We start from the raw sequence: 27662 nt of genomic DNA, 5'->3' as shown, positions 1-27662 counted from the left end.
GCTCTCTATTGCAAGTTCCAAGTTCCTAGATGATGGCAAGCTGTTTTGCTGCAGCCTGCGGTGTACAATACACCATTTTTTGAAAATCGCGAAATCGGGAAGCATTGATTGTGAAAGCGCGCGCACACCACGAATATTAGCACAATCATCTTGCTTGAAAAGATGTTATTACGGTTGTTAGTAAGTTGGTGGAGTGCAAGCACGTTTCCCATACCAAAAGCTCTGCATTTATAAATTTCTACGATGTGGAAAGCTGCTCCCCAGCAGGCAGAACTAGTTGAAAAACTAGACCCTTTGAACTATAATCCTAATAATTGTAGAAATTATTGTAGAACTAATCCTAATGATTGTAGAGACATAGACTTATAGAAAACGACGAAGTACAAAGCCATCCCGTGAAAGAAGTCTCGCACTTCAATTCCTTCAACCTCTGGCAGTCAAAAAAAAGAAAAAAAAAAACTCAAATTAGTTGTTAGTTATTTATACAGCAGAAGTTTAGTCTGCTAAAACATGGCGACATTGTTACCCACTGTAGATAAACAATTTAACCAGTGCAGTACGACTGCTAGCCTGGGGTCTTTAACGTGCACCACGCAGTAGTGATACACGACAGCACGCCGGTACGATGCTCATCCAGATCGAAACGGGCAGAGGTAGGGATGGCACCTCTTACAGTCTCCGTAGATGTATACATGGAAATAAAATTTTGTATACTCTGCGGCGTCGGACCAACCAAAAGTGGCTGTTGTCGCCTTGGTAGTTTAAAGGAGTTGTCTAAGGTCGCACCCGAGATACTGAACTGCGGAGACGCGGCTGTGGGTGTTGGCGGGGATGTTATGGATGCCCTTGATATGCTGAATGTCGGTAGAAAATTCAGCTAGGGATGCCAAGTGTCGCGTCTCTCTAAGAGAGTACGTGGCCTACCTCCTTCAAACTACCAAGGCGACAACAGCCACTCTTGGCTGGTCCAATGTTGCAGACTACGCTTTCTGTAGGTCGACTCTTCAAATTCAGAATGCTGAAGTCGTCCTCGTAAAAATTATCGGAGCACACACCTGTGTTACGCAAAGGATCCGGCTCAGTTTGATCCGGCCCATGCTTTTTGGAAACGGCGTCAAAATCTGCGGACCTGCAGCGAACTGCCCATTCCCAACGACTGACATAATAAATTCCCGGGTCCTCGTCCACGGCACGGAGAAAGAAATCACAGTCTGACTTTTCTAGCTGATAATTTAATGGAGACTGCTTCGTGATTGGAACGAATGACAAAACGTGCTGCCGTGATTCTTCGTTCACGTCTTCTTAACTCTCACCGTTCAAGATTTAAAATACAACACAATAACTCGACGGTGTCACTCGACGTTGCACACGGGGGCATGGTTTTTATTCCGCAGAAATCGGCCCGTGTTTGTGGCAGACACAACGCAAAGTTCCTCGGGAGGTTACCAAAATCGTGGTCTGGAAAGCTTCAGAGTGGCGTATGCGGCGCCCCCCAGTAACCCCAATGACGCGAAAGCGCTGGCGGCAATGATCCAGCCGACGGAAGGCGGGTGACGTTCGAGGAAGGACTTGTCGAACGGCCTCGCCGGCACATCCTGGCAAGAGAACGTAAGATTTCTCTGTAACGAGACCCATTCCTGATTTTGTTGGCTCTAAAAGCTAGTTCATACACCGGAGTATCCGTCAAAGGAACAAAGGTTTCTAAATGTGGAACAAATTTCTACTTACTTTGAATTCAGGTTCCTTGGTCCAGATCTCGTCTTCACCAATAATGCCCTTGGCGTGTAGAACCTGTAGACCCCACATAAACATTGTCTATTATTAGGGCTGGGCGTCGATTAAAGGTTTTAGCTCGATTAATCACCACCCTTTAACCGATTATTTTATCGGTTAATCGGTCTCGTTAATTTACACACAATATTTTGGCTTTGGTTGCCGGCTGGACGCCGCAAAGCGGCTTGTACGGAGAGGCTAAGTGGGTTAATAGTTTTGTAATTAGCAGCCGCATACTGTCGCCGCGAAGCGGCGTGAACGCAGGCGGGAAGATGGGTTAACGCGCTTCCGAGTAATACACGCGCCGTCCGAATCCGAAATTTAAATTCTCGCGCGCTGCCAAGCAGCCAATCCGGCGTGAGCGTCGTTGCTAGGGGGTCTATCGCCTGCGCGCTAGAAATAGGAATTTCTGACACCGCTGCACCCGAAACGTATGCCCAGTCTGAACAAAAAATCATTGGCCTGTGTTCTGAACTATTAAATGTGGCCTTGGATCCTAATAAAATCGAACGTGCACACCGCCTCGGGTGTCACGCACCTGACCGCTGCTGCCCAATAAATGTGAAGTTCACCCACTTTAAAACCAAGGAATCTATTCCTTCAAATGGCCGTAGGCTAAAAGACACCGCGTACAGTATAGACCCCTTTCGAAATTCGCATGCCGATTATAAGAAGGTTGGAACCTCTGCACAATGGCGGAACAACCGATATCGTGGAACGTGCAAGTCATTTCATAAGATAGCGAACGTCGGATCGCGGCCAACGCTAGGAGCCGACGAGCCACTCAAACAGCGTCGAAAGTGCAACGTCATTGCACTCATCACCTTTTTCTGTGGGGGCGTTTTTCCCTCTTTATATACTTCGACCAAACGCATAAACTGTGCCGTGATGTTGCGATTTTAGTCCGCCATTGTGCAGGGATTCAACAGCGGCCAACAGAGGGCAGTATTTCGAAAGGGGTCTATTGGCAAAGACTTCTCTTTTCCTGTTCGAAATGCCCAAAGAAAACTTCTTGCCTTCGCTAAGATCGAATCAGTCCCGTTCTCTTTACGCTTCAAAACCCTTTTCATCGGACCAAAACGCTATATGTTTGATGAGTCATTGCAAACGTTTAAAAAAATCGCATAGCATTTGCATTGGCCTTGTAGGCGGATAGCGATAAGACGTCCCGAAACCACCCCCCGAGCTAATGTGCACACGCAGCAATTTTCACTAACTTACGCAGTTTTCTTCCGAAGCGTGATCATGTCTGGAATCTGATGTTATTATCCGGCAGCAATCTTTTGCTTTTAACCGAAACGTGGGTGACGAGTGACGTCGCCTACACCGACGTATTGGCCGATCTGCCGATTTTTCAACTTTTTTGCAGCGACCGAAAAGATACAAGAGGGGGAGGTGTTCTTGTTGCCGTCAGTCAGGAATTTCCATGTTCGGTTGTCAACATTGCATCTGACCTTGAAATTGCATGGGTTATCTGCCGTGCTACATCTGAAGCAGGGCATTTGTTACAGACCTCCATATAATAATAAAATATTTTCCCGGAAACTTAATAATAACTTAAATCAACTTGTTTCAGAGTACCCCAACGCGCATATTCTTCTTTTTAAAGACTTCAACTTCCCGAATATTGACTGGACTAACCCCATGCCTCTAATAGTTAGCAGCGCAGAAACAAATGAGTTCATTGAGGTTTGTCTCAATTTTAACCTCACCCAGATTGTATCAGAGTCAACACGTGTCGCACGTGACTCCGCTAACATTTTAGACTTGATACTAACCAGTCATCCGAATTGTTTGTTGTCTATAGATTACCTCGGATAAATCAGCGACCACAAAGTTGTTCATGCTGTTTTTGAGTTTACACCGTTACTCTGCCAAACAAACAAGAAGACAACTCGTCTTTACGATAAAAGCAATTCTGGTGCTATTAATAATGAGTTGATCAATTTTCTTCCAAATTTCGAAGCGACATTTCACAACCGATCAATTCATGATAACTAGTCTATTTTCAAGAACGAGTTAAACGCGTTGGCTGAAATATTCCTTCCGAAAATTCCTTTTCCTGCGAATCGCCAAAAACCATGGTTCACAAAAACTCTAAAAAAACTAGAAAATAAGAAAAAAAAAACGTCTTTTCCACTATGCCAAACTAAAGGGAACACAGGTGCATGGCGAAAATGCTACAATGCTGAAGATGCTCACCTAGCTGCAATTCGTAACGCCAAACATACTTTTCTCACGTTGACCTACCAAACATTCTAATTAAGAACCCTAAGAAGTTCTGACAGATGATCAACCCTCAGCATGCACACACTATTAGTCTTACTAATGAATCCGGTAACGTGGTTACCGACACCGAAAGCGCCAACATTTTTAATATTGCCTTCTCATCTGTTTTCACTAAAGAATCTAATGCGCCGGTCCCCGTACGCTACTTTTTAATATCAGGTCTGCAAAGCACCCCGTTAAGTTTTTTACCCATGGGATTACTTCTGTGATAGAAAACTGCAAGTTGTCGCCATCAGCTTGTGTGGATTACATAAGCTCAAAACTCCTAAAACAGGCATGCATCTGCACAATATTTGGCGTCACTCTTCTCGCAATCGCTCTCCTCATGCGCGCAGTACCGAAAGATTGGAAAGCAGGAAAGGTCGTTCCAATCTACGAATCAGGTAACAAAGATTCGCCATTAAATTATTGCCCTATCTCTTTAACAAGCGTGCCCTGCAAAATCATGAAACATGTCATCTACTCTTTGATCATATATTTCTTGGACTCGAACGATTTCTTGAATTTTTTGCAACATGGATTTCGCAAGAATTTCTCTTGCGAAACCCAACTGGCCCTTTTAATTCATGATCTGCATCTTGACCGTAACATACAAACTGACGCCATTTTTTTAGACTCCGCAAAAGCATATGACAAAAACCTCATAAGCGCCTAGTATATAAGCTTGCACAGTTCAACCTAAATATAAACGTTTTAAGCTGGATTCAAGAATTCCTTGAAAACCACTTCCAGTCTCTTCTCATTAACAACCAGTCTTCTCATTCTCTCCCAGTAATATCGGGCGTCTCCCAAGGATTCGTTATTGGTCCCCTTTTGTTTCTAATTTACATCAACGACTTACCCCTGCATGTGTCCTGTCATATTCGTATGTTTGCCGACAATTGTGTTATTTATCGCTCAGTTACTAACATTTCCGACCAAGGTAGCCTTCAGAACGACCTAAACAACGTACAAGAATTGTGCAACAAGCGGTTAATGCTCCTGAACCTTAACAAATGTGAAGACATGTCCTTCCAGCGTCGCCGTAACGCTCTATTCTTCCCCTATGCTATCCGTAACGTTCCCGTTGAACTATAGTTGAGTCATATAAGTACCTTTGTGTCACCCTCTGTAACGATCTATATGACGCACACCTATTACTAATATAATTTCTTCTGAAAACAGATCCCTGGGATTCTTAAAACGTCGAATTCCGGAGAAAAGCTCACCGGAGAAAAGCTCACCGGAGAAAAGCTCACCGGAGATAAGCTCACCGGAGAAAAGCTCACCGCGAGACCGGCGAATGCGGAGAAAAGCTCACCGGCCGGCCATTGAGCGTACGCGGAGAAAAGCTCACCGATTTTTTTTCTTCTATTTATATTGAGGATGTTGGATCATGCGTAACATACATTAATTTATTAATATTACAATTCGTCAGCTTTGTAAAAAAGAAAATCTTTTTTTTTGTAATATTTGCTAAGCTTATTGTGTATACTGCTCCCAAAATAATAATTGCGGGCGAGTGTTTCCTGTGGCTTACTCTCTAGGCAACGAAAACCTAACTGAAAACTTCATGAACTTGAAGAACAGGAAAAAGTTTGAAAACTTAATAATGTCTGCATAAAACCTAAAAATCAAAACTGTATATGCTGAAAATCCGAAAGTGCATACGCAACAACGCGGGGCCTATAATTCTTTTTGAAGCTTTTGTTAACTTTTGAAAACAGGATAAAACAGTCTGTATAATAGGATATCGAGGCTTCTTTCTTTCACGGACATGCACGTTTTCTAGCCGTTCGTGCTGGTGTTTCCACCCGTTGCCTTTGCGTGATAGTGCCCTTCTACGGTTAGCCACCTTGGACCTTCAGAACCGCAAACTCGCACCGTTGTTACTCGTGACCTATATAAGAAGTAGTCTTCTGTAAGGTAGCGAATAGGGCGAGTTGGCAACCGTTATACCTCATGAAAACCGCTCAAATGACGACGACGGAATGAAGACAACAAACACGACAAGACGAAGCTGTTCGCCACTAAAGTCTTGTTAGTGAAATTAACAGAAAAAAAACAGCGTAGTGGACACTAATTACATCAACAAACACCTACTCATCTATTAGGCAGTACACAATATTAGGAGCTGAAACGGTTCAACACACCGCTATTCATATTACCTTGCAAAGAGCAAACCTTTTTATCTGATAGAGCTACCGACGGCGCGCTGTCAACTGTCAATAAATTGTCTTTTTTACCGGTGTACGATGTTCTGATTTTATAGACCGTTCCATTAGGGTCATAGCAGAAAGGGTAAAAGAGAAAAAAATGCACTCCCCCTCTCACCCCGCATGTCGTCCGCTCCGCCGAGTGGGCTGTAGCTAGCGTCCGGCTGGCGTGCAAACTCTGTTTAAAATTGCGTCATTTTGGAACTTCCAAGCGCAGATGCGGAGATTATGGTATGCCAGTTGTCATGTAATACTATGCTAGATAAAAAGACTCACAGGGTCCAATTGCGCTGTTACCGGCGTGCAAATAAAAAAACAAAAATAGGGAAAACTGTCAGGTTGGCCGGTCTCTGGCGAAAAGTAAATCCGGTTGCTGTACCTTTTTTACTATACAAAAGTTCGTACTGGTGTACGCCTTTAGCGACCATGAATGGAAGTGTGAAATAATAAATAAAACGTGTTCTCCTGCCGCAATACAAGCAGTAGTTGAGGGTAGTACTGCCGGTTGACTCAACTGCTATCTAAGTAACGGAAAAAAAATATGCTAGTTGATCATTTAGCAAAATAGAACAACAGAGAGATATAGGCTGATTTTGGAGTAGCCACAACTATTTTAAGAACGCGAACCACCTCACAACGGCAGCCACGAGCGAGAGTTCGATCTTCCGTACAGCCCGCCGATACAGCCCAAAGATGGAGAACGGCAACCCCCCGGTTTGTCGTCTGCTAGCGGAGTCGGGCGCGTGCCCTCTCTCTTGTTTTACCCCGCCGAACCCGCTGAACTTCCCGGATGTGTGGAGAGGGCGCTGCGGTCGAACAAAATGGTGCCGCCCAGAAAGAGCTAAATGGAATGGTCTATACTTGCGACCTCATTAATATACAGATTCGGTGATTAGTAATTTCTGAAAAATTAGTAAATATGCCCACTGAACTCCAAGAATATTACAAAAACGAGGACATATGTTTAATGAAGTGAAGAATGCGAATTGTGTTAAATTGCCACGTTTGAAGCAGAGTTCGGTCAGTTAAAAAAATCGGTGAGCTTTTCTCTGCATCCGCTCAAAGGCCGGTGAGCTTTTCTCCACATCTGCCGGTTTTGCGGTGAGCTTTTCGCCGGTGAGCTTATCTCCGGTGAGCTTTTCTCTGGTGAGCTTTTCTTCGGTGAGCTTTTCTCCGGTGAGCTTTTCTCCGCCGCCCTAAAACGTCACCTACGTCATGCGCGGCAACACGTGAAATTACTCGCCTATAAATCGCTTATGAGACCCAAACTTGGATACGCATCCGCAATCTGGAACCCACACCAAGTATAGCTTATCAACGCACACGAAGCACTTCAAAATCGCGCCACCAGATTCATTCATGCTTCATACTCGTACGATGTCAGTGTATCGTTCCAAAAAGCTGAATCATGGTTGCTAAGTCTTTCTTTTCGTCGCCGCATTTTCAGCCTCTCTCTATTTCACAAGTTCTTCTACTTTCCGCTTGGTATCGCACCTTACATCGTTTTGAATCACGCAGGTCCCACCGCACCGGTCATCTCCTCCAGGTCGCCCGCCCTCAGTCCCGCACTGTCACTTTATCTGCCTCACTTTTTCCCCGAGCAGCCAAAGACTGGAACGACCTTTCCTACAACATCGCTGCCATCACCTTCCTATCAAGTTTCATAGAAAATATTACCATTAATTTATCTCAGTGATTTGTTGCCCTTTTTCAAATGTTTGTTTTGTACACCCCATCCCTTATGTAATACCCCCAACGGGGGTCTTTAAGGTAATAAAAAGAAGTGAAGTGAAGTAAAGGGAAGGGAAGTGAAGTGAACTCAAAGCCAACAGTCGCTCATCATCATCGCCGATTGCCGTTGACGCATACAAATTGTCCATGTATTTTTACGGGGGAAAATGGTAACCATTTTTATTGTGAAAATCGTTGACTGCATGCAAAGAGCGATCAGTTTGCAAGAACTGCAACTGCACCAGCTGGCTGTCTCGATGCCACGTGCCTTACAATGCATCTACTCTCATGTAAAATGTGTCAGCAAGACGTTAAGGAGGTATGCGTGTTAAGAACACACTCTTGAGGGATTATATAATCGTGATTCATATAATGGTTAAAATCATGATTTGTATAACGATTTATATCATGATTTAAATGATAATTAAAATCGTAATCTAAATCACTCCGATTCGACTAGGTTTATTTCATACATTCCACTTACCTAGGCAATCAAGGAAAAAAATATTTTGTGTTTCACGCTATGCTTTCCATAGGGATTTGTTTTGTCTTTTAAAGAAAGGGACGATGAAGCAAGAAATGTCTATAACAGGCAGCCGTTTTTAAAACACACATTCTGTGTCCCCCAAAAATCACTAAATTTTTGCTGAAGTTATTTGTTTTCACTCTTGTTTGGTTAGGTTTTTTTTTTTTTTTTTCTATACGAAACCTTGAGGAAGGCAAACGTGTGCTTACCTCTCTGGCGGCCCTCTCACCCGCTTGCACTGCTCCACTCATGTATCCGGGCCACGTGGTTGCCGTCTCTGTACCCGCGAAATACACCTTGAGGAAGGGCTCACGAATGGTCCTGAATCATTCGACCAGAAACAAAGCAGACATGGAGAGTCTTTACGGGGTCCTTTAATGCAAAGGGTTAGCAAACGTATGTATCGGTGGAACGGTACAGTGTCATGTCATCCATTCGGTTTTGATTGCACTTTGGATTCTGGCTTCTACAAGTGCTTCAACAATATTAAGCTTAGAAGAGGTACACATGACGTAAATAAAGACAATACTTATGCGAGTGTTATCTTAGTTTGGGGTTGTCGCTGCGTGTTTGCTAGCTCGCCCCATATACTATAATTTATTTTTATGGGCAATGCGACATACTCTTTTTAGCAGCACAATTTTGAAATGTTTACTCTTGACTTAGAAATTAATAACTCCAATTTATTTCCCCGTTATAAGGTATTTCTGAACCATGTGGTGTACGTTCCTATATACCGCCACATTCTCTTCCCCTAGTGAGTGTTTCATTTTTAGTATGTCTGCCTCGTCGTGTTACTAAACTTATCACCACGTCAAATACCTTCAGGAATCACATTCCACAATGTTCGATGTCACGAATTGTCACAAGGTAAGTAAGATGTCATTCAGAGCTAAATTATGGTGTCGTGCGTGATGTATCTAACCCTATTCCGAACTGACCTGCCCTCGTAGTAAGTCAACCTTACTTACCTCCGTGGTACGATAACCTTTTTTTTGTGTGATCGGTTGTCTAATCTTGGCAAAGTGGATTCCCGAGGGAATGAATGTTGAGACATGGAGTGAGAGTGACTGTTAGGAAAGATAGACACACACACAACTCACTTTCCGAATCTGCTTATGACACCAGTAGGGAACGTGGACACGTAGCAGCCACCCGAGTACTGCTCCTGAAGCCAATTCTTCTCCTCGTAATGAACGGGCTGAAAGCATGTGCTGGGATCAGTCAGTAGGCAGTATTCACCTTACAAAATATTCAAATGGCTACTTTCTGCTTTCTTAAAAATCCCGTGCATCCGACACCGCCAAAGAGCTGTAGGACACCGAAAGAACAGGCAGCTGCAATTTACTGGGCAGATCTGCCGCATGACCGTGTTCAGACGACGTTTTGGACTCTGAGCTTGTAAATTGTTATTTCAAGTGTCACAGTGCAGATTTCACCGCAGTGTCCAAATATTACATCACTCCACCGATTGCTAAGGTAAATGGAAGGAACCAGTAACTTTAGTCATTCCTATCTTCTTCATGCTGAGACGATACAAATTCGGTGGTGCGACTTGCACTCTAAAGACAGTGAGTCGCCATTGCCTCCACAATGGCCGTTAATGTGACGCCTCTGCAAGTCACGTATTTATTTCGTTCATGGAATCTGCACGTGCTCTGCGGCAAAGCATATTCACAGGCCCATGGGGATGATAATGGTGCTGATGATGTTGCGGCTTTTCCCTTCGTAGCGGGCGTGCTCAAATATGTTTGTCTCCTAGCCAAAACTAAGCAGAAAAAGAAACTTTTCAAAAGTCAGGGCTATCTGCTTACCGTCACAGAAGGTGCAAAGTTTCTGTTTAAGTAAGGGTATTGAGCAACAATATCATACAAACCACGCCATTTCATTAATCGAAGGCAACGGGCATGCGCCGATTTTGAGATCAGTTCTCCGAGGACTTTCTGTTCTCTTGGCAAGGGTAAATATCTGAACAGGGTGGCTAGACAAACTTTTGAAAGGGGTCTGTCGTTTTGCTTTGGATCTTCTCCTTTCATTTTCCTCAGCTGCTGCCCCCTGATGGACCCCGCACCAAACAACCTCATTTTCGGCACAAACTATTTCTAACAATTACAATTTCCGATAAAAAAGAAATAAAGCAGCATGTGTAATCATTGAAAATGATAACCATTCTGTGTCACCTTTCTAAAATCCGCTCTCCACCTTCTCTTAAAAAAAAACACGTAAAACTTTAATCAGATTAGTACTGCTTCACGAACGTTTTTATCACTCTTTGTCGTAGGACCAACACTGCAAACCGCCTCGTTTACTCTCGCCAACTCGACCACATCTGTAAACTACACCTAGAGATCTATAGAACCTTTACTAGCTTGTACCTTTGCAGCTCACCCCTAGCGATTATTACCATTTTCATCTGTGATCATATTTTTTTTTATAGTATTCATATGTTATATTATTGTTCTGCCAAATGTTCGCCCCTTTTTTGTAATGCCCCTCCTGGGTCAATTGATAAAACTAAATTATATAAAAAAATAAACACGAAATATGACGTCACTTACGTTGTAGGCTTCGTCACAGCCATAGACCTTGGCCAAGTCCGCAGCAACAATCTCCCTTCTCTCTTCTTTCGACATTTCTTGAAGCGTCAGGGCGTTGTTTCCAATGACAAAGCTGCAGTTTCAACCAACAGCTTTAAAACAAATATTTCAACCGAATGAAAACATTCAGAACATGTGCCACTGCACACATTGAGTGAGAACCCCGATCAGCGGCGTAGCAAGGAAGCTTTAGTCTGGGGGGGGGTCTAAGGTGGCTGGGATGTCCATGAGTTGGGGTGCGAAGAGGGGTCAAAATTCATCTGGTACCATCTGCAGACTGTCTTTTGTATCCTGTATTAGCAGTGGGAACCTGGTTTTAGTGGACTGGATATGGCAAGCTGCATAAACGTGATTTGGCTCGTATACCTTTGATTTTTGTGAGGCATCTGGTGCTGCACTTAGAAATTGCTGGGTGCTTACACTGTCAATGCTGCCAGGGAAAATCCGGGCCTACAGTCATCTGTCACAAAGCTGAAGGAAAGCTCCTGCTGGCTGCATGATACGCCACCGTTGTATCCTGTAGCAAACAATAAATGAACAAATGAATGACATAAGAATACACAGCTGTTGAAATGATGCCCTGTAACTTATAAACCCTGGTCTCATTGGCTGAATTGAATGACGAATGAAGGAAACATGAGAATCAATATATAAACAAAAAATAGCGCACTATAGGAAAAGAGGTCACTCTGCAGAATAACCTCTTCGCCTTAACAATAAAGTTTGTTCTCTCTCTCTCTCTCTCTCTCTCGTTATTTAATTTGGCCACCCCGTTTGATCACCATGGCTACACCATGAGTACACGCATCTGACTTTATTGAAAATAAACAAAATCTCTTTGAATAATCTTGCTTCAACTTCCGAATCGTGTTTATGATTGCTTATGCATAGCAAGCATAATAATAAGAAAACTTAACGATTTAGTGTCTTATACAATTTATTTATCAATTTTATGTAAATATTTTTTTTTCAAAATGATTTTAACATGAAGTAATGTATGTAAAGCACGTAAACAAACTCTATTAAATGCGAAAGCGGCGAAGCAAGCCATCGCCACCTCACATTGTCACCTCAAAACGCCGATGCATGAAAATCGCCAATTTTGTTTTTTTCTAATTTATTAATACCACGTATATGACGCATGTCCGTTTTTGGTGATTGCCTGGTCTCTTTAAGTTTAGCTAGGAACCCCGACACTCCGTTAGATACGGAGAGCTGACATTTGTTGATTAATGTTTAACTACACCCTACCGGTTAGGCAAAATGATGGGATCAAGCTTCCTTGTCACAAACAAAAAAGAAAGAGAATCAGCGCGGGGCGTGGCGAGTTTTGTGCATCTTATTGTCGCTCTGCAGCCAATGAGAATGGGACATCAGCTCATAAGAACGCCGAACGAAATGAGAAAGCAATAAACGTGAGCATAAACAACGGTCACCGCGGCTTCGATAATTCTTTTGAGCGTTATGTTTTGCCAAAGTTTTTTCGAATTGTCGCGTACCTTTTTGCCTCCAGAAAGGGGTTTTGTAGTAAATGTTTATCTTGATGGCCGATCCAACGGGGCTCCGTTGAATTAGTTGATTCCGCAGTGGAGGCAGAGAGGGCTCGTAGTGGATCTTCAGTTGCATTGGCAGAGGGATGGCCATGATGGCGTGATCGGCCTGGGGGAGGTTGGCGATGAGGTACGCACTGCAGAACTCAAACGTGTGAAACGTCGAATCTGTTAGGGTCACTGACAAGGTGAGAACAACAAGGCATCTCTTTCGAGCACCCGGCCACCTCCAGCACGCGCCGGTTGCCTTTCTCCGTGCTTTGAATGCGCGTGCACGCACGAGGCCCACGAGACGCTGAAGCACCGTCGAAGGAAGGTTAATGTGGGAGGCGGGCGACTAAAACTCCTCCCTGGCGTTCTTATCTTGTCAGTTTAGCCATAAATGAGTTCCACTCGCTGCTCACCTGGTATTCTACCCCATCGATGACACGCACGATAACACCCCGTTCGTCTTGAACCAGGTCGCAAACTTGAGCGTCGAGATGTACTCTATCTGATTTAAAGGACAAGAGGGGAGTCAGGGAGTCGAGATTATAAGCAGCCTGTTATATATATATATATATATATATATATATATATATATATATATATATATATATATATATATATATAGGGCGTTTCACAAAACTCAGGCCAAATCGCTCCTGCAAAAACTATTTATCGCAACGAAAAAGGGCTTGTGTCGTTTTGGTCCTCGGCCAGGCGCCCATTTAGAAAATTGATTAAAGTCCAGGATAATTAATATGTTAATTATTTTTGCGTAAATAACTTTTTAATATTGTGTTCAAGGGCATGGTTTCAATTAGAAAATTGCTCAGCATCATCAAAAAACACTAAATCAACAAATTGCAGAACGATAGAAAGCACGCGAAGTATTTTATGGCTTTCTGAAAAACCGCACAAGTTCGCCGGAGCGCATCTCGGCCCCGACGGCACCGCGCCCCGTGGAGGTGCGACCAACCTCTGCTGTGCCGTCATCGCGCGACGCAGCAGTGTCTGGTTGCACTACCTCTCCACGGGGCACGGTGCCGCCCGGGCCGAGATGCGCTCCGGTAGTAAACCGAAACTTAAAAACCCGACGAATTTGTGCGGTTTTTCAGAAAGCCGCAAAATGATGCGTGTGCCTTCTATCGTTCTCTAATTCGTCCCGGACTTTAATAATTTTCCTAAATAGGCCACTGGCCCAGGACCAAAACGACACAAGCCTTTTTCTGTTGCGATGAGTAGTTTTCGCAGGAGCTATTTGGCCTGAGTTCTCTGAAACACCCTGTATATATATATATACACACGCAAAAGTTGATCAGGCAAATGCATTACCGCGATGTATTCCTGAATCCCACATTTCGCTAAATTCCCGGAATACCGTGCTCGTGAAAATAAAGTCCTTTACAGTTAATGATTTAGTAGGAAATTACCTCCAAGTAGCTCGTATAGTTTTTCACTTATCACCATTGATCCTCCCTTGAATTTTCTTTCCTGCGGAGGAAATAAAAAGTTAGCCCGGCATTAATTCGAAAATATAAATATGTTTACCAATTTTAGATATAGAAGTGACTATTTAAAGGAGCTGTGCAACAATTTCAGGGCTTTGCTTAAATTATTGTGGAAGTTGATGCCTGACACTTCTGAAGTGAACTAAAGAAGACCGATTTTGCCTGGATACCCTAGTTTTTATTTAAAAACAAATGAAAAAAAGATCCAGGTTTTTGCCGCCTCTCAACTCGTACGTCGTCTTCCGGGTCACGTGCGCAGTGACGTTGATGGGGTAGGCGCGGGGTTCCGGAAAAGTTCTCTCTTTAGAGCCATCAGTGAGCAGCGAGAACTCATCCGCTCGCGACCGCGTGACCACGCGCTGGCGGGCGCCGCGCGAACAATATGGTGAAAGGAGGAAAGTCTCATCCGGGTCCGGCCATACCTTTCCGGCCCTGTCCTTCTTCCCCTTTGGCTTCTGGCGGATGTTCGCGGTAGCAGAGAGAGCTTAAGGTTTTGTGGACCTAGGATAGATGACGCCACTAAAACTCCGAATAACAAAAGTATTGTCGATGATACCAGGTTTTCGACGCATTTATATATATGTTGGAACGACAAGATTTATAGAAAAGTTACCTTTTATCGAGCAGGTATTCGCACAACTTGCTATTTTTCTACAAGATTCCCCATTGACGTCACGCCGCGTGTTTCTCATGGCCGCCGCTCGCGGCTGCAGTTCGGGGAATATTCCAAGTTTTGCCTCGCTATTACGCGACGGAATCGCAACATTTCGATGAAAGGAGGTGTGTTTTCTGTCATCTCTGACAAGGTGAACAATATCCAAAGCAGAAAATGCCAATTCTTTGAATGTTAAAATCGTTGCACAGCTCCTTTAAGCAACGGTGCTGGTTTGCCTGAAACGATCTAACAAAGATCACATTCGAGGTAGCTTGACTGTCTTACCAAGAGCATAACAACGCTGCACTACAGAGCTAGAATTGTCGTGCCGCTAGTCGAGATTGCGCGAGACAATAATAATAATGATTGGGTTGTGTGTATGTTTAAGACTTAGGCAATCTCGCTTCAGTTGAGATTATGCATAATAATCCCTGGAGAGGCGGAACAAGGGGGACAAAAGACAAACAGATATCTCCAAACACAGCTAGGTGACTAGTGCGGTCCAAAAATTAAAACCGTCATTCTTGTCCAGCTCGCTGCACCTTTGCATTAATTGCATTAACATCGTAACTTTAGTTTTGTGACTATAATCCCGTTTGCTGAGCATGGTATTTTTTATGCAATCGGGAGTTAGTTTAAAACAGCTTTAGAAATAGTATTGGTTCGCCAGCGTTGGCTGGCGAACCCATATAATGCGTGCGCTAGGTAGAGATTGATTGAATGATAATGGGCGTATTAGCCCCTGCTGCCACTGTTGGCAATCACGTATACGTTGTGCTCGCGTATATCTTTTTGTGTATGACTCCCTATGCAGGTGCATACTTGTATATCACGAAATGTACGTTGTCACGTCCTAGTCCTGATGTTGGCACGTGCACCTAACTTGATGCCTTCCACCTGGGAGAATGTTAACCCTTTATGTATATACGAGTTCACGTCGTATGTCGTGGATACACGTCAGACGACCTATAGGTTCGCTTGTTTTTCGGAGGAAGAAGGGATGCTTTGGCGTGTGAACCGTGTACGTCGTAATATGGTAATTTATATCTAATCTAAAATTCTAGATATGAATTCTCCCGATAAAGGGGGAATTTAGTAATGCTTCACGTGGTGCTGGATACTTTCTTTACTAGGGTTCTTGAGGTGAAATCAATATAGCCACAACCCCATAACTGTATACTTTGATTGAAAGCCCCTGTAGGTCTTTCTCATCACAAAGAATATTCCACTTCAACGACATGCACGAAGGACGCCACAAAAAAAGTCCTTCTGCAGTCAAGACGTTGTTTCGACCTGACGCGCCAAGAATCCTCTACCTGGGCCCCATTGACCGTGTTGTTGATCCTTCGGTTTCCGCCGCAGCACTTGATGTACCAGAGCGCCCAGAGCAACGATATCTGTCCGAGCTCAGTGGCCAGGTTGACTTTCGACAGCGACGTCAGGTAACAAAGTGCGTGCCTGGAACAAATCCGCCTGTTAAGAGCCCCACTAAACAAACAAACAGACAAACATTGAAAGCACCCTGTCGTTAACATCTTTAGGACTTCATAGGATGGAAGCTTGGGCGAGTTGGTGAACCATACTTGACGGTGACAGCGCGGGAAAAATCAATCTCACACCAGACACTCAGGAAAACAAGCACACGCGCTGAACTTACAACTCTTGTGTATTCGACTACTTCATTTTTCTCTTCAACGTCTGGGTTGACTTTTCAGAACGTGATAAGTAGAAGAAGTAGCACGAAATACAAAGGAAAATTCTAAAGAGAAGGCAAAAGAACAGTAAAAGAGAAGAAAAATGAAGAAAAGGAAAAAATACCTAAACGAAACACTTTTACAAATCGTCCTTCTCCCTCATCGCTATCATTTAGATAGAAATTGGAGCTCTTTGGTCGACAGCGCTATAGAAGGACTACTTACACACTTGTCCTTCAGCTGTGCTATCCTTTCCGCTTCCAGTATTTCTCTAGTCAATGTGTTTCTACTCCTACCTATTACAGAACAAATTTTAAAATGTGCTACACAGCCACAATCTCGACAATGGATTCCCAAGTGCCCAGCTACGACTCGGTGGGTGTTATAAAAATGCTCTCTTAAACGATCATTCAGACACCTTCCAGTCTAGCCTATATACTCTCTACCTAATGAGAGTGGGAGAGAATATACGACTCCTTCAGTACAATTTACAAAGCTCTTTTGGTGCTTTTTCGAACAACCAACTTCCCGGTGTGCCGATCCGTTTACCTTCCTGCACAGGCTTAGAAGCTTATTTGGTGCTGAAAAAGCAACATTAATGTTAATGCGGTTACCTATCTCTTTTAGACCGTGCGAAACTTTATGTATATATGGAACAACGGCCGTCCTTTTCTTTTTTGTATTGCGTTTAGGTCCTTCACCCCATCTTATTCTCTTTAATAAATCCTCTGCCACGGCTGTAAGTAATGCATTAGGGTATCCTGTTGACTTTAACCTTTAACTTCAACAAGAACGTGCTTGGAAACAAGAGGTGCTGCAATAGATAATGCTTAAATTGCCAGACAGAAAAAAAGCTGCTTTTGTTTTGACGGTATAGTGTGGCCCGTTTGTTTGCATAGTGGATTGTGGTGCAAACTCAAGTACGGCTTTTATCATTTGCGTTGCCCGTTTAGGACACCGCGTTGTGTAAACGAGTGATTTCTTTGCACATCCCCTTAGACACCTCCCTAGTTCGCAACGACTCCTCTATTCTCAATGCCACCTCCCTAACCGCCCCCCCCCCCCCCCCCCCCCCGGCTTGAAATTTAGACACACCCCCCAATTGCAATTCCTGGGGAAACCCCTGGTGAAGAGGAAGTAGGCAGCTGAAAACATCGCCTTCGTATGGTGTTGTTGCATACTTCATATCTGCTACAATTTGATTAGCCCTTTGCATACAATACGATCCTTGATTTCGATGTGCCTAAAAGATATACTATGTATGCACAGACATTATGAGCGGCGGTGCAAGGACATTCCACATCTCTATATAACTAAAAAAAAACATGAAGTTCTTGTTTTCGGTTTTTGTTTAATTTTAATAAAAGAAAAATTAGGATTTTAGCAAATATTTTGCTGGATGAATACATATCTCACTCCACGAAAATTCAATGGTCTTGGAGCGGACAGGCAGCGAGTAGTTGAAACGGCTGGACGCTCCGCAGTTTGGGTGTTTTCCCCTTTGAGCTGGCCGCCATCTGTCGTCGCTTGCCAAACATGGCAAACTCATTATCTCGGTGCGCCAGATTCTGCCTCCAGCTCTCGAGGAGGCCAGACGTGCTCTCGTGAACTCTTACCTGAGGCCTAATCATTGCTCCGATTCGAAGGGGTCTTGGCACCCCTTCGCAGCCACTCTCGATATCGACGACCAACAAGGACGCCACAGCTAACCAGCCGACACGCCAATGGACCCTTGGAGGTCCCCGAAAAGGGAATTTCAAGGGTCCGAAGATAAGCACCGGAACCGTAGCGGCTAGGCCTAAACCTACCACCGCTCTCGTCCAGGCAATTCAGACAAGCATGGACAGCCAGGCGACCTCGGCCGCATCTTCGGGAAACCTCGAAGAGGCGTTTGAAGCCTCTGGCCCCTGCATTCAAGGACTTGAAGATATGGACACGACAACAAAGGGATCTGCCGCAGGACCCAAGCCCGCCGCCGCCACGGCGGACAAGGACTGTCAGATTTCTCAGGCACTTCCAACCGTAGACCACCCTATCAGTGAGCAACTTCCACTCTTACCGACCTGCCCGGCCTCAGACGTAGAGCAAGTGTTACGGACCTTGCTTCGGAGCATTCCACGGGAAAGCCTAGTCAACATTTTCAAGAACATTCTAGAAGACTCAACAGGCAATTCCTCTGCAACGCTCAAGGCACCGACGCGGAGAAAGAAGAAGAATTCGGCGGCCGGTAAAGCCCCGATAGCTCCTGTAGCAACAACAGAGGAAATGGACTTTTCGTCAAATCCAACCACCATTGCATCAGATATTCCAATGCTACGCCAGCCCTGCGGCGCAGAAGGGATGCTGACGCCCACTGACGGTACCAATATGGTGAGCGACATAGCTGGCGGCGCGCCTGCGAACGACAATGACGGCTCCGAATGGACCCCCGTTACAAACAAGAAAAAGAAGAGGAAACGCTTTCGGGCCGATCCTCCTACCGCTACACAAGGCGGGGCCCCAGCGAAGCCCCGTCAGAAGCGCTTCATCGAGTATAATATCCGCCTTACTCGGACCAGGACATCGATCAAGCCGCTACTACCACAACTGAAAACCATGATCAAGACACGACATAATACGGCAGCATTTACAATGCACTTGATGGAAAAGGCCAACACCATCTCAGTCAGAACTGACTCAGAGGAGGTTGCCAAGTCCATCCAGGAGATCCGGGAGGTTGTTATAGAGCAACGAAATATACCCGTGCAAGTATTCCGGGCATATGGAGTCGCTTATTGCAAGGGAGTCATTTATGACATCCACACCTTAAAAGAAGATCCGCAGGACGAGGTCCTAAACCTCGAACTGGACTCTGAGAAGATTCCTGGGGTAGCAGCCCGGCGCCTGGGCAAGACCACCACGGCGATGCTCACCTTCGACAGTGACAGGATACCACGATCCGTGTTATACGGAAGACGGTATATGCGAGTATATCCATACAAGCCGAAGGCAGTTACATGCACCAACTGCCATCGCCTGGGCCACAAGCCGGACATCTGCCCCAATGCTTCGGTTTGTGCCACCTGCGGCAACATACATGAAAACATCCTCCAAGACGTCAGCTGCCCGAGCCCCAGCGCCCTGTTTTGTCAAGGGTGTCGAAAGGCAGGTCACATAGGCACTGACCGAACCTGCCCGACGTGGCTGGAGGCAAACAAGCAAATCCGGGAAGAGGTAAAAAAACACAAAGAGCTGAATAAGGCACAGCAACAACGACAAGAGGCGAGGCGGGAAGTCAAAGTTCCACCTCCGCCCAATGCCGGCACGTGGGCCGATATGGTCAAACGCGGCCGAGAACCACCGACACCGCCAGAGGTGCCTGTGACAACACAGTCGGCAGAAGTGCAAGAGCTCAGGAACACATGCGCTTTCCTCAAGGCTGAGCTGGATCGACTCAAGAACATGGTTCAAGCCCAGCAAGAGGAGAACAATCAATATAAGGCGAAGTTTTCACAGATGAAAACTTTATTTACCAGCCCATTCATCACCATAACAACGTGATTCGGGTTTTACAGTGGAACTGCAACGGGCTCAGCAAACGGGCGGCTCAACTTCGTGCAAAATTCCACGACAAACCCGAAGAGAAGCCTGACGTAATCCTGCTGCAGGAAACCAACACGCGCACCATCAAATTTTTGGATTCAATGTATATTCATGTCCGTCCATCACTTCCCTTTGCCCTGGCCAGAGAGACGACCCTCCGGGGAAGTCCCTCGTGTACGTGCGGTCGGATTGGGCTGAACAGCACCAGATCGACTTGGGCAATTACTGCACCGAGAGGCAAGAAGTCGTCGCAGTCCGCGTCAGGGTGCACCAGGGCGTGAACGTTGTTTTTACCTCTTCCTACTACAGACCCAACCGAAGTAACAAGGAAAAATTGGATCACGGGTGGATCGGGCACTTGCACGCTCTCTACCCGAGGGACCAGAAGCTTTATGGGGGCGACTTCAATATGCAGCACCATCTGTGGGGCTATGATCATAACACCCACTGCGCAGAGAGCTTCATTGGGGAAATGCAAGCTCATCGCATACAGCTGGTAAACAAACCAGGAATCAAGACGAGGATCGGGGACGCCCGGAGCAAAGACACAACTCCAGACCTGACTTGGACCTCCAATCCGCACAGCCAATATCACAAGTGGAAATGTCTCCGGGACTCCTGGGGAACCGACCACTGCCCGATTTATTTTGAGTTCTCTCCAACAAGGAATGTCAAAACAGGCAAGAAACGCATAGCACGCACTATCAACTGGGACAAGTTTCGTCAAGAGCTAGAACAAGGGGACTCCTCCGCGGCGGCATCCTTCGAGGGATTTCTGCAATCAGCGCTGAAAGAGGCAACCACCGAAACTCGCGTCGAGCAGGACGCGCCGACACCGGGTCTCCGACTACTGGGCCTATGGGCAAAGTGGCTGCAAGCGATACAACGGTACCGCAACGGCCTTAGGACCCAGTATGCTCGGCGCGCGATTACGCGCGCCACGGTGGAAGCCAAGATCTATGCCAAACAACTAGACTCCAGCCGCTGGCTCGATTTTAGCGCCTCTCTCTCAGAGAAGACATCGGTAAAAAGGCTCTGGGCGGTCAGCCGAACACTTCTGGGGAAAAGGAAGGAGAAGGGAGCCACTTCGGCGCTGGCCCTCAAGATGAACAAGACCGACGAGCAGCTCGCCAACATGGCAGGGGACCTCTTTTTTCCCCAGCCAGACAGCGCGAGCGACATTCCATCACCGTACGACATAGAGATTCTGGCCCCGGACGACGGCCTGGACCTGCCATTTACGCTGGGGGAGCTTGAGTGGGCTCTCCACAAGGGTAAGTCCAGCACTGCACCGGGACCGGATCGGGTCACAATGACCATGCTGAAAATTCTTCCGGAGTCCATCAAACTTCAATTACTTGAGCTGGTGAACCATGTGTGGATTACAGGCATGCTACCCAAGCATTGGAAATACTCTCTAGTCATCCCTATACCGAAGCCTGGCAAAGACAAGGGCACGCTGAGCAACTTTAGGCCCATCTCTCTAACGTCTTGTACGTGCAAAGTTATGGAGCGGATGGTTCTGTCCCGAATCGACTGGCACCTCGAAACGACGGGAGCCTTCCACCCGGCGCAAACAGGGTTCCGATCGTGCCTTGGCACTCAAGAGAGCTTGACACTCATCTCCGACGACGTAATCCATAATGTGCACCGATCCAAGTTCCGAACCATCGTGGCAATCGACGTGAAAAAGGCGTTCGATTCTGTGCCCCACTCCACAATCATTGGAGAAGCCCATCGGCTAGGCCTTGCGGGACGGACTCTCAATTTTATCAAGAACTTCTTGGCTGGGCGAACCTTTTCAGTCCGCTGTGGCCAGCATGACAGCGAGCCCAAGCCGAACCGAGTGGGGGTCCCGCAGGGATCCGTACTTTCACCCACCTTGTTCAATCTAGCCATGGCAGGTCTACCTCATGAACTTAGCAAAATCCCGGGTCTTGGATTCACCGTCTACGCAGACGATGTGTCCATTTGGACCTACAAGGAAGACCTAAAGGTGCAGCAAATGGTGCTACAAGCTGGACTCGACACAATCGAAGCCCACTTAGCCCGAGTGGGGATGCGGGCTGCACCAGAAAAGACAAACTATACAGTCGTCACCTCGCCTCGCCTATACAACCGAGGTGAAGACTACGCATCAAAACTGAACCTCGTACTTACCGAGACACGCATTCAACCATCGACGTCGTTCAAGGTCCTCGGTATTACGATCGAGCCGAACGGCAAGGGTGACATTTGGTTGCGCAACACACTCAAGCAAGGCAGGTCTGCGCTCAATGTGATCCGCAGGATTTGCAGCGCACGCGGAGGAGCAACTCAAGCCGTCGCAAAGCGAGTGGTCAAGACCCTCGTAGTGTCCCGGGTGTGCTATGGGGCCATTCATTACAAGATTACGGCGCGGCAGTGGAAACAGCTTGAATTCCTGAACAACCAGGCGATGAGGGTTATTACGGGCCTGCCCCGCTTCACCCCTCTCCCGAAGCTGAAGCAGTACGCGCAACTCAATCAAATTCAAGACGTCGTGCGTGCTAGGAAGGATGCACATGAAGCTCGTCTCTGGACAACTCCTCAAGGCAGGGCCATCAAGAGCCTTCGCGGGATCACACGTCCACATCTTTCCGAACTATCGGGTCCGATTCCACCCTGGGAGGACCTCCCGGTGATCACTAGCAGCAAACCACAGCTCCGCAAGAAGGACTGCAAACAGCAAGAAAGACGCGTAAAAGCGCATATCAAGATGGTGGAGAGCTGGCAACACTGTGGAACGACAGTAGCCGCATACACAGACACGGCCTTGCTAGAAGGTCCCATCACCCGAAAATCTGCCGCCGTGGTTTTCCGTCACTTGGAGTTGGAAGCAGCCGAAGCCCTTCCACCTGGGGTGTCAACCAAGGGCGGGGAGCTAGCAGCCATTCGGCTCGCACTTAAGATCATCAGTGAGCACTGTGGCCCCCTTCCTGAGAATCTTCGAATATTTACAGATTCTCAGGAGGCAATCAAGGAGTGCCGCACCCACAACAGTCCCAGCATCCAGGTGCGGAAAATTAAGAAACTCGTCTCGGAACTTTGTTCGCGGAGAGGAGTCACGACGAGAATTGAATGGGTTCCAGGCCATGCTGGAATTCCCGGAAACGAAACGGCTCACCATCTCGCCCGCGCGTCTCTTCTAGCTCCTCCCGGGCAACGAGACGATGAGCCGCCACATCCACGCATCGATCACCGGTACGACCGGACAACTCGCTCTGAGGAGCGGGCTATGTCACCCGTCGACTGGGAAAATCAGGAGTATGACCCGGCTGAGGAGAGGGCGAGGATTAAAGAAGACATCAAAGCGAGATTAGAGGAGCGCCTATCCGAACCGGATCTTCCCCGACTCCCTTCTAAGGGGTTCGGTCGCAGAGGGCAAGTGCTGTTCACACGAGTAAGAACAGACGCCAAACTATCGCCGGCCCGCCTCGCCTTGTGGAGCAAGGGTAGAAGATCAGCTTTATGCTCCCATTGCGACATGCGAGTCAAAGCAGACATACGACACTTGATCTGGGAATGTCCCAAATATGAAAACACAAGAGCAATATATAGACCCCAAGACGTTGATTCATTTGAAGGCTGGACTCACCCTCCTGGAAATGAAGACCGACAACGAAAGATTCTACGAAGCCTACTGGACTTCGTCCATGAGGCCACAGTAGACTCTTTCATCTAACCTGATTTTTATTAATATGCCAGCACCCAGACCTCGAATTCAGTCACCGGTGCCCTCCCCAATCCCACTCCCTCATTATTTTTTGGCTAATAAATCGCGTTCTAATCTAATCTAATCGGTGCGCCAGCGGCAGCATTCTCCCTCGGCGACGTGATACAGCGCGAGAGCGTGCCACAGCGCGACGCGCGTGCGTTTTCTCGGACGCGCCGCGCGCTACCTCACCACGAGGGCCTAATTTTGCGCCGTAGCTGCGCTGTATAATGCATATGAGCTGAGTGTAATGCATTCTTTATGATAAAGTATTCGATTTTAGACTCTTCTTTGCAGCAAGCCGTCACTCCTTAGCTGCATATCCCGCGTCTTACACGCACACACAAAAAAAGAAGGAACTTTGACTTACTTGGTCCAGGTCTCTTTCTCGTAGAAGGACTGCAACGTCATTGCGTCCCACTCTTGGGCGTACGGGCAATTCCAGGGTTGATTCGCCGGAATCTGTATATATATATATAGCTCCATTTGAAAAAAAAAGTATTAATTACATGGATACTATCCTTACTCCGCGGTTATCGGGCCCGGCGGACAAAACCAGACCTGACCATACCTGACCTGACCTGACCTGACCTGACTTGACCTTACCAAACCTAACCTAACGTAACCTAACCTGACCTAATATAACCTCCTTACCTAATGTCTGCCAAGTCCACTAAATAAATACGCATTAAGACGGTATACGGACGTAACTGCAACCTCATTTAAAATATGTTCGAACAACGTGTACATTGGCTTTGATGACAACCAGGGAGAATAGTTCAATGTAAATCCATCGCTCAAAGCGATGTATGAGGTCAGGTTTCTATATACGGAGGACACGAAAACAGCATCTTGCGAAGTTCTCGTATATCCTTCAAAGCTTCTGGCATTCAAAACTTCATTTGAATAAACTTTTGTCGCATAAAGACGGCACCATGCGGCGAAAGCTCTAAGTGCAAATTGGCCTCCGGGAGGAGAGACGAGCTACGTATTTCGCCTCCTCAACGTTTCAGATGAGTCGCGGAAGAGACAGGAGGGTAGCGCAACCCACCTTTCGGACGTTAGCCGAGGTATGGGGTTTCGCCGCTGCGCAGTACTTTTTAAATTTTTTTAAAGGCTTATCAGTTCTTTGAAGCGTGGTGGTAACTGTAGACGCGAACCTGTGTCGCTTTCATAACGACTTTCACTGCGCGAATGATCGTCCGGACACATCTAGGGCTTGGTTGCACTGCACTTACACGACTTGAGGAAATGAAGTATAAGAATACATTTGTTGTCTGAGAAACAAAAATGTTCTCGCGTTGAAGCAACGCAACAACACAACACAAGACAGTCCATATCGTATAGATTACGTATACCTCTTCCATCATTTTGTCCATCTTGTGCATGACGTAGTTGATGTCGAACCAGGCCAGAGGACTCCAAAAGCCGAACTCAGCCCACGTGGTGTCGAAGACGTAAGCTCGCCCCTACAAGCAGAGGGATCGGGAGGTTCCGATCCGCATGGGTTCATCTTTAGGAAAAATCCGCGTTTACGCTTACCTAAAGGTAAAAGCGTGAGAAAACTCAATAGTATTTATGGCTTTACATTTACTTCTGGCACACAGCTCGAGGCAGCGGATCGCGCGAACATTTGTTTATAAATATTATACGATAGACTCGGAGAAATAAATAATTCCTTTAGGCCGCAATGACACTCTTTACACACCATTAAAAAAAAGAAAAACGAAAAAAGACACAGACTTTCTCCGCAGACATGATGACAGAGTTGGCTGCGGACACGCGTCAGGTATCTTCGGAGCACGCTTGCTTCACACTATGTGTATGCTTAGAATATGTCTGCGGACAGTTTCTGCATGACCAATGGAAGACGCCTCATAAAGTAGCTGCGTTCGATTTACCTGCCCCTCCTGCACCGGTGGAGAAAAGTGTAGGGCAGTGTACTTCCGTATGTCTATTGATATACGACCAGAAGTACACTTTTCTGCACCGGTGCAGGAAGTGCAAGTGAATCGAACGCAGTTACCGATGTGTTAGCAATGTAACCGCGTCTTCACAAATTAAAGTACAAAAATGGGTTCACAAGTTCAATCCCTGCTCACTAAAAAGAAAAACAGAAAATTTGCTTGACAACAATTTTTGGTTTGTATTTCGGTTCGTGCCTTAGACTCTGTGCAGTTAGGATTATTTTATGACTATATTCATTCCGTAGTTCATATAAAGCGGGTCTTCCCCGAGCAAAATAAATCAAATGTAAAACAACATCTCAACAAAAATAGAAAAAGAATAGAAGAAAGGCAATAATGAAGGAAGTATTCACAATAGGTGGTTCGTGGTATTCAAAGTCTCGGCAATGTAGTACACTGACAAAGAGACCGGACGCGTTTTCTGCCTTCAGTGGCATCACTCACCCCGCTGTAGTGGATACTCTTGAGATCGGCGAAGATCTTGTAGGTGTCGACGCCGAGTTCGTGAGACAGTCTCAGGATGTGGTTCTGTGTGGGACCCACGTAAGAACCGCCGAGGTCCACCCATTCGACCACGTCGTTCTGAGGCGTTATTAAAAGCAATATTAAAACTTAAAAAAAAAATCATGGTATCTTATTAGCGACGACTGATACTCCTGCATTCTTTGCTTTTTCTAAGACATAAGTTTTGGCGAGATAGAACGTTCTAAAGCAATCTTTAGTGACACTCAAATCTTTATTGACGTAGATAACGATTTTCTCCCCGGTTGGCACCTTTAATCTAAGAGTGTAGTTTGCCCCTGCAATACCTTCGATGATACACTTCATATTATCACTCACTCGATGCGGATGCGGATATCCGGACTCGCGGATATCCGCATCCGATTCGATTCGCATCCACGATCCGCATCCGCATCCGCCAAATCTGATTCATTTTTATGCGAATCCGCCAGTTTACTGCGGATATCCGCGGATAATCCGCGGATATGCAGGGTTCTACAGTCACTGTCAACTGCAAACACGAATTTCCCTTCAGTCTCCCTTTAATTTAATCATAATACCACAATTAAAAAAAAATGCTAAGCGAATGTGTCGTTTCGGTGATGCTTCAGTACTTATTAGACTTGTTTTAAAACACGATCAAGCAACATTGGCGTTCGCCATTTCTCGGGCACGAAGTGTGGGATTAGATCCGAGTTCACGCCGAACTCTGACGCAACTCTTGTGTCCAATAGATACTCACAGTGCGTGCCCAACCAATGGCGTTCTCGTATAATCGACTCGACAGCTATTAGATAACCCACACATTTGAGAAGGGTCTATTTTTACCATTTACCTTGACAGTATGCGTCCGTCCTCCCACCCTCTCCCTCGCTTCCAACACGATGACGTCGACGCCTTGCTCGGTGAGTAACTTCGCAGCAGAAAGACCTGAAAGAATATTCTTTAGGACAGGCGTACCGGCCTTTTTTTTTGTTGTACGGAATGCGTCACTGTTAGCATTACCACGCGATCATCACTGTTTTTTTTTTCTAATTTTATTTTTTTATATCTTTAAAGCTATACGATGATAACTAATACTGTACGATGTTAGTTCGTGAAACACGAACCTAAGTGATTATGGTCGTCTTTGTTCATTAGTTGTCGGTGCATATCAAAAAAGGGATCGACCAATGATTAGTCATACATTAGAAATCAAAGTCACTAAAGTAATATAATATTTTAGGTACGTATTATAATTTGAGGTTGGAATAATTGGTGATGGGTACTGTTATGTGTTCACCCCGACGAAGTTGTGCTTGAATCATGGCGCACTTACAGGGATAGTTCGCAACACCATCGCGCGAGAGAGTGAGACTCTCAAAGACCCGGAACCA

The 27662-nt window shown here is 45.9% G+C and overlaps 1 protein-coding gene across 1 annotated transcript; it reads right to left on the bottom strand.

Moving 5' to 3' along the window:
• Positions 1-1362: 1362 nt before the first annotated feature.
• LOC8030965 (amine oxidase [flavin-containing] B) lies at positions 1363-27216 on the bottom strand (the record flags this gene model as incomplete). The annotated part of the gene is given in 14 exon segments (XM_042294011.1): positions 1363-1595; positions 1729-1791; positions 8724-8835; positions 9618-9715; positions 11073-11184; positions 11532-11628; positions 12611-12770; positions 13066-13154; positions 14077-14137; positions 16126-16267; positions 24189-24280; positions 25177-25287; positions 26230-26367; positions 27122-27216. Coding segments are annotated over 14 exon segments (1523 nt in total), but the record flags the coding sequence as incomplete, so codon positions are not given.
• Between the last annotated feature and the right edge of the window lie 446 nt (positions 27217-27662).

Source organism: Ixodes scapularis, unplaced genomic scaffold, assembly GCF_016920785.2.
Source record: "Ixodes scapularis isolate PalLabHiFi unplaced genomic scaffold, ASM1692078v2 PGA_scaffold5__190_contigs__length_132052651, whole genome shotgun sequence".
NCBI classification, from domain to species: Eukaryota; Metazoa; Arthropoda; class Arachnida; order Ixodida; family Ixodidae; genus Ixodes; species Ixodes scapularis.
The sequence above is the reverse complement of the archived record's forward strand: the minus strand, read 5'-3'. Positions and strand labels throughout refer to the sequence as shown.